General features: G+C 44.0%; 1 protein-coding gene across 1 annotated transcript in view; it reads left to right on the top strand.

Annotated features, from left to right (window-relative positions):
* The window catches only part of alkbh5 (alkB homolog 5, RNA demethylase), a 5,889-nt gene extending 608 nt beyond the window's left edge, over positions 1–5,281 (top strand). Inside the window, exons 1-4 of the mRNA XM_079499665.1 lie at positions 1–928; positions 2,075–2,155; positions 2,823–2,954; positions 3,867–5,281. The exon at positions 1–928 is cut by the window's left edge and continues 608 nt beyond it. Of these exons, the coding sequence (XP_079355791.1) occupies positions 186–928; positions 2,075–2,155; positions 2,823–2,954; positions 3,867–4,032 (1,122 nt within the window). The 5' untranslated portion in view covers positions 1–185 and the 3' untranslated portion in view covers positions 4,033–5,281. The remainder of the gene's footprint in view (positions 929–2,074; positions 2,156–2,822; positions 2,955–3,866) is intronic.
* The last annotated feature ends 2,994 nt before the right edge of the window (positions 5,282–8,275 follow it).

Raw genomic sequence — 8,275 nt, 5'->3', positions numbered from 1 at the left:
CTTTTGACAGCTGGCCAACCCCCACACCGCCGGGGTTAGATTGCACGTTCAGCCCACAGTAGCTGCAATGTCGCCCTGATCTCATCAGAACCCGTGTTTGTTTACCAAGACAGGCTTAACGTACACCTAGCCCTGCCGAACTGTGTTGTTAAATATCTACCCGTGGGTGGCAGTAGCACTGGGTCATGATGGCAGCCAGTAGTGGATACTCTGACCTGAGGGAGAAGTTGAAATCCATGACTCCTCACGGAGACGACCACAAAAACAAGTACCCGGATGGAGGAGCCAATGGTAGCGGGAGGAACGGCCGAAAACGCAAGTTCCGGGAGTCTGATGACGACGAGGTGGAGCACAGTGGCGGTGACGACAACAGCGGGGGGGAACCCCACGAGGAGCATGAGGCCCGGAGAGTGAAGAGCGGCATCGAGCAGAGGAGCATCTTCACGCCGGAGGAGTACGCCGCCATCGAGGATAAGATCGACGAGGTGGTCGCCAACGCGGAGGCTGGCCGGTACCGTGAGCACACAGTGGACCGGGCACCTCTGCGGAACAAGTACTTCTTCGGGGAGGGGTACACATACGGCGCCCAGCTGGAGAAGCGAGGGCCGGGCCAGGAAAGGCTGTACGCCAAGGGGGAGGTGGACGACATCCCGGACTGGGTGCACGAGTTGGTGATCAAGCGCCTGGTGTCCGACGGAGTCGTCCCAGAGGGCTTCGTGAACAGCGCCGTCATCAACGACTACCAGCCGGGTGGCTGCATCGTGTCACACGTTGACCCCCAGCACATCTTTGCACGGCCCATCGTGTCGGTGTCCTTCTTCAGCGACAGCGCCCTCTGCTTCGGCTGTCGCTTCCAGTTCAAGCCCATCCGCGTGTCGGAACCCGTGCACATCCTGCCGGTGAAGAGAGGCAGCGTCACGATACTCAGGTAGGTGTATGGCTGGCTGGCTCCCCCCGGCTCACTGCTTAGTGACCTGTTGGGATCCGGATCAGGAACATTGAGGAAGCAGAATCGGTTTCCATCACATTTGGAACCGGGACCGGGTGTTATTATCTACACTACAGTGACCGTGTAGTCTACACTGTCTGAGCTGGTATGTGGACTTCACGTCTGCTATACAATTTCAATAATGGTGGTTCTCAAAGTTTTATTTTCAAGGACCACCATAACTCGGACAGTCTACAAATGGAACCAAATTGACCCAGGGTTCATTTGTAACTCCCTATAGCCATTATTGCGGCGGTTTAAAAGGCAACGCAAATGAATTCAGGTCCACTCCACCTTTAAGTTTGACCATTTATTCGATCACCACACGTAAAAGTAACAGTTCCCAGGCTTTAGCTATACCTAAACGTGGATGTAAAGGTGATAAAGTTGCGTTTACGAAGGTCAACAGAAAATGGCATCTTCTCCCATGCTCACCTCCTCTCTAGCTGTTGCCAGACTTACCAGAGAGCCGCGGACGTTTTCTGTCGGCCAGCGTCTTTTCCAGGTTTTTAGACAGCTGGTGGATGGAAATTAAGTTCCACCCACATGGCTGACTGCTGCTGGGGCAAGCGTTTCCGGGAATCTGGCCGTCGTGGCATTCAGCTGTGTGGGTAGAGCTTCTTTTCCATCCACCAGCTGTCTTAAAAACCCGGAAAAGACGCTGGCCGACAGAGAAAACGTCCGCGGCTGTCGGCTCAGGTCTGGAAACGCTGTCTCTGTTCAACTTCCCACTCTCTAGTGACACGTAAATGCCATAAATAGAGTGGCACCGCCCCAGCCCCAGTGAACACGCCCACCACCTCTGCAGTGCCCATTAACTCAAACATTTTTTTAATTTTCAAGTTCAGTTTGGTATTTAATAGCCCATGGGTACACCATAACTCTTGAGAAGTTGAGAGTTGAGTACAAATGGAACCAAATGAACCATACAGGTCCATTCTGTTCCGTTTGTATGCTCTTAACTTAGTTACACATCTTTTTGCTGCCGACCCCCTGGAACCTCCCTCCTCAAGGACCCCTGGCCGTGCAGGCCCCCAGACCGCGCTTTGAGAACAACTGACTTATAGAGCCTGTCTTCTCTCCTAGTGGCTACGCTGCTGATGACATCACCCACTGTATCCGACCCCAGGACATCAAGGAGAGGCGTGCAGTCATCATCCTCAGGAAGTGAGTCAACACTGCAGTCCGTCATCTAGTAGTCTTGTTTAGTAGCCACTAGTGAGACAACTATTCCACAATCTCTGAATGCTGTATAGTCTGGAGCTTGAACCTCCCGAAAGCCGAGAAAGGAAGCTATCATCTGTTCGTCATTTCCGTTCAAATATAATATAACGTTACGTATCTTTAAATCATATTTTTGAATTCCCATTTCTGCCAAGCAGCAAGCTATATAACGCTTTTGACTAATTTGATTTACATCCACTTCCGTGCTCCAGACTTGTATGACGGAAGCACTGAAGGACTGGAAATTGTGGTAGGCAATGTAGGGAAGAATTCAATTTTGTCCTCTGGTTCTAAAACTGAGAAAACAGCCAGCACACAATACATTTACATTACTTGTCACATACTGTAGTTTTATGTACCTCTCTCCACTGACAGACCAACGGACATGTTTAAACCTAATGGGTCTTCCTCAGAGTTGCTCTGTCTGTGGAGAGTTCAATATAACTATGTGAAAAGGACCTTTTATATTGTGTGCTAGCTGTTTTCTCAGTTTCATGACATTATTGAGTGCACCTTGAGACCTTTTGTTTAATCTGACGTGGTGTGGGGCATTCTGCTTTGCAGTGATTTCTCCTCTGGCTGTAACCTTTGCTCCCTCTGTGTTTGTCAGGACCAAGGCTGACGCACCTCGTGTTGACTCAGACAGCCCTTTACGTTCCTCTCCACTGGAGAGACCTGCTCCTCTGAAGGCCAGGCGCTCTCAGGGTCATCGCAGGGCGGCAGACCCAGACGCCGCTCACAGGTACGTTACTGACTTTGTTTTAGATCAAGGGTTCCCACACCATTGACACTAAGGTCTCAGAGGCACTTGCCTGTCTGGCAAGTACAGATCATACTTGCCCAAAGGTCATGCCCAGATGCCCGAAAAGTAAATAGTCTATTATAAAGTTTTAGGTAAAATTTGAATTTCCGTTCAATTTAACACTTTTCTTTTTCTGGGCAGTGAAAACAGCACATTATACAGTAGGTAAACAGTGCTCTTATTTTACATTCCACAGACCAAAAGATGTATCTCGTGTTGTGTTTATAGAGGGATGCGTGCCCTCTCAAACGAGCACTTGCCCGGTCGGGCAACCTGAAAGGAACCTCCACCTGCCCGAAAGTTTTATTTACCTGACAGCGGCAAGCCTTAAGGTGGCCTTACACTAGCCGATTTTTTTCAATCTGAAATCTGATAGCACCACACACTACAGGATAATCGGAGCGGGGCAGAGCAAATATCAAACATTCTTGTTTGATATGACATGTTGATCGGGCCGATCGCGCTTTGAGCGGTCGGGCACCCCCCGAGCGTCAAAAATGCCCGATTATCGGCTAGTGTAAGGCCACCTTAAGTGTCAACGCCAACCTTTCAGGCCATGACATACCCAAAATAATCATAACTGAACTGGGGACCCCTCCACCCTTGGAATTGTAGAAGTTGAGGCATTACATTTAGTTTGACTCGCTTCCACATTTTGAAAATAGCAAAACTACAAATTCACACGGGTGTTGTGAGCTTGTAGATCGGCTAGTTCTGCATTCCCATTAGAGGGCTGACCGTTGCCAGATTTTTGGTAGTGACGCTGATCACTGATCGCTGATCACTCTACACAGTGCCTAATTATCTCAATGAACTTCTCTTGTGTCTGTCTGTCCCTCACTCTCTTACCAGGCCCAGGGTCCTAGAGATGGATAAGGAGGAGAACAGGCGCCCATCCCTCTCCGGCAGCCGTCACCGTCGTCATAGCAACAGCTCAGAGAATTACTGGCGACGCGGCCACGAGCACGACAAACACAGAGAAAATTCAGGACGCAAAGTAAAAATGAGACGTCACTGAGGACTTTGCACACTCATACATACATACATACATAAATACACACACACACCCCAGTCCCTGCATGTTTTACACCTCAGATTATTTTTGCCACTTTCTTGCTCCACTTTTAGTCTGCCATGAGGAGAAGAACTATCATCACCTTTAGTGTTTTTGATTTGAATCTAAATCAGTTTGTGGCCGTGTGTTTTGTTTCTGGCAGACTTAAAGCCAGCATCTAGTTAAGCTACAGTTATACTCTGTTGTTATACTGTAAAGAAATCTCCACAATATGCTTTTCTTTTTTTTTCTTTTTTTTCCTTTTTTTTTGTGTTCATAGAAATCAAAATAGCATGTATTTTTTGTAACTTAAGATGTACAGACCTCCAGAGCTAATGGGGCAAAAAGATGTATGTATGGACTTGTACAAAAGAGACAAAAACAAAAAAAGAATTGTTATGTAAGTTGTTAGACTGTTGAGCTTGTGTAGACCTATACACTTTGATTGAACGTTGTGCAAACAGAAACCTGTACATTTTTTTTCTCACAGCTCTGACTCGCACACATACGTTTCCAGACAGATTATCCCTTGCTACGTTCCCGTAGCCCAGTTCCACATGCAGAAACTGTAGCTGCAGCAGTAGAAACCGTAGGGATGCACGATAATGGCATTGTTTTTGCGTATAACTGATTATTCCCAATTCCAGCTGATGCTGATACCAATTTATGTTTCACCATTAGAGTTGACCTTTAAGTTTTATACTTAAACTGTGATTCTTGGTGCAGAAAAAAACGCCCCCAAAACAACTATCAGTACCTGTTGTGTTTTATTTCTAAGCACTGTCTGCATTTACAGAAGGACATGAGCACAAAGTATTTCAGCTTAGATAAAAAGCAAGGCTTTTGCACACCTACATATAGGCGACGGGGTGCGTAGGAGAAGACCAGACTTGGCCCCAACACACTGAAAGAAAATAACTCCTGCGCAGTGTCTTCAAATGCAAGAATGTATGTTATATTCCCATGAAACCTTTTTTTTTTCTTCCTGCATTTCAAGACGGTGTGTGGGAGTTTTTCTTTTCCTTTTTTATTTGTTTTTTTTTAGCTTAAATGTCGTTTATTTAGGCTAGCACACCTGTCATCACAACATTAGTGGTTATATTTGTGGCAACATATTGGGCATAGTTTTGATATGGGTATAAGCAATGTGATGAGCTGACTGATATATATCGTGCATCCCTAATAAACATGTTTTTGGGTTGAATATCTTCAACACCAGCTTGGTCAAATCTGTAATATATTATTCACAAATCCTGGAAAAAAAACTAAGGGCTTTTTACACTGACCCCTCATTTAAAAGTTATTTTATTTAGTGCCACAGGTATATTTTTTTCATTCCTACCTAAAGGAAAACATTAAATCTTTCCAAATTGGCATTGGGTGATGTTTGGATTTAGTTTCGTTAGTAATGAAAAGAAAATAACATCCATAGCATGTCCTGACAGCTTAGCTTGTACTCCACCCACTCAACAATTTAATTGTTTTAAAGGCATTGCCAGTTTAAAACAGGATTCACATTTGGATTAACCAATTTCACCATGGCATACCTATTTTCAGCATGTCAGGTGATTTGAGCTTTTTTTTTTTTTTTTTTTTTTTATGGATTGTGGTGTTTTAAGAAATTAAAAGTCAAGGTTTTGGTTAAGAAATTAAAAGTCAATGTTTGTGAAGGTGTACATGTCTCCCTCAAAGCTCCAAATGTAGGTAGGCTATGCATAAACAAGTCAGGATTATTTCATAAGGATGTTACATTTTCTGATTCAGAGCATTTAGCAGATGGTAAAATGTTCTGAGTCCATGAATTAGGGGCCCACGTTCTGTGGCCATGTTACACTACAAAGGGCTCATCTCCAAACTCGACTGTATACTCAGGTACCTGGGAATGAATAAAACACAGTTATGCTCACTTCTAAATTGAATTATAACCGCACAAACTGAATCTGGCCACCACAAATTGGTAACTATTATGATAATTAGCTGTACGTGAATGAAGTTGTAAAACTCTTGAGAAATTGAATTTCTTACTGTTAAAGGCATTTTTTTCCTACCACAAATTGTTAACAATTATGATAATTAGCTTTACATGAATGAAGTTGTAAAACTTAGAGAAATTGAATTTCTCACTTATGAAGGCTTTTTTTTTTACCTTGTGGTACATGAGGTGATGTAATAAATCAAAACTGATCAACTTCAATATGTTTCTGCAGTATAAACCATATTTTCTGACAAAGAAAATGTCTCCTTTACCTCCTTTCTCAATGGTAATGTTGGGCGCATTTAGTAAACAAAAATCAAACCTGTGTGAAGTGAGGGGCGCTAATATATTAAAGTCTAACTCATTGATTGATAAGGTGATGTAAAACAAATGGTGCCAACACAAACATTAAACGCCTAACAATAAAGAGACAATATGATGTAATGAGTTACATTATGACTACATTTTCCCTTCATTGTCAATGGCGTTTACAAAACAAACATTGAACTAAAGACAAACATTAAACCTGTGTATAGGAGGGGCTAGCGCCCCTCAAAAACAGATCTGTGGGCAGTTAAGGATTGGGGTTATTGGGGAATTCATAATGCTAAAAGGATAACAAAAAAAATGCCCTGAGGCCTTTTTCCATTGTCCTGTGTATTCAACTCATCAAGACACACAAAGACAATCACTTTGAATAATAATAATAATAATATTTTATTTTTAACACTCTTTGACACAAATCTCAAAGTGCTGCATGGCATAAACAGTCAAGAAAATAGATTAAATAAACACAAGGGCATCAATAAGCCCATCTAGGCAAATGTATTGTTTAAAATAAAGTTACTATTGACTCTTTTGTGCCTCCTACTGAGGGCAATTAAATGAGATACCTGGAGGGGCTCTGTGTTCTCCCCATATAATAGAATCCTACAGTAACAAGAGGTGTGTTAGAGTTGGATCCTATGGGGAAGCCTAGGACGCGTCAGCAATCAAGGAGGTGCTGTGGATGCAACTCACCTGCGCGAACATACAAACCTGTCCTCACAGTCAGTCGGTGTCTGCTCTCTATGAAGGTTGGCGCTGGCGGCGGTAAGCGAACTCTTATACCCTCCTTACATTAACCATTCAATGTTAAACAGTCTGAGTCAGTGACACGTATGTTTCTCACCCTCAGGCATATGCACGGTCACGGACCATGTCTAGCCCAGATGAAATGGCATGAGAAACTAAGGAATGTTTAAGGAACACAGGGCTCAGTGATATCCAAAGGAAAGGACGCGAGGAAACCTTGTATCTCCAAACCCCACTCACCGGTCCACTGGGAGAGGATAAGTGAATGGCTAAACGAAACAGTTGATTATCTCCATTAAATTACAGCGCTTCTAGGACAGAGACTTTGAGTAATTTACCTACCTTGATCCTATGTTAACTAAACCTTGTACTCACCTCAGTTGGAACCTACTGTATACCTCCTGAATGACGTCCACCTGAAAAGGAAAAGAGACAATGTACTGTAAGTTAAATGTACTGCTTTACTTACCCGTTTGATGAAGCTGATCTCCTTGTTGTTTATTAACATTATAATAAACAACGCCCGCTGGGCTGACTTTGTTCACGGCTCCTGTGTGGTGGTTTGGGTCAGATGCTACAATATATAATAGGATGCATAACAAAAGAAACAGGAAAAAAATAACAGATTCTCTGGGTGTAACAAGGATGGATAGGATCAGGAACAAGTACATCAGAGGTCAGCACGTACAGAGGAGGGATAGTGAGTATATCGGTAGAAGGATGTTGAGGTTGGAACTGCCAAGCAGGAGGCCTAGAGGAAGACCAAAAAGAAGATTTATGGATGTAGTGAAAGAGGACATGAAGTTAGTTGGTGAGAAGAGGAGGCAGGGGACAGGGTGAGATGGACGCAGATGACTCCTGAAGGGAAAGCCGAAAGGAAAATAAGTTACAGTGCGGAAGAGAAATAAAACGGAAAGGTAAAGGTCGCAGAAACCAAAGGTCTTTAGCTGTGTTTTAACAGAAATAGTGGCGGCTTCAGGGACAGAAAGCAGATCTTTCCTAGCCTGGCTAATAAGCCAGACCGAATCAGCCGTTGGCAAAAGAAAATGGCCTGCCGGCACACGACAGTGTGATTTGAGTCTGGCTTATTAGCCAGGCTAGATCTTTCCCAGATGACCTGAGAGGTCTGGATGGTTCATGATATTGTATAAGATCAGA

Source organism: Electrona antarctica, assembly GCF_951216825.1.
Source record: "Electrona antarctica genome assembly, chromosome: 4".
Lineage (NCBI taxonomy): Eukaryota > Metazoa > Chordata > Actinopteri > Myctophiformes > Myctophidae > Electrona > Electrona antarctica.
Note: the sequence above shows the minus strand (reverse complement) of the source record. Positions and strands in the feature narration are given on the sequence as shown.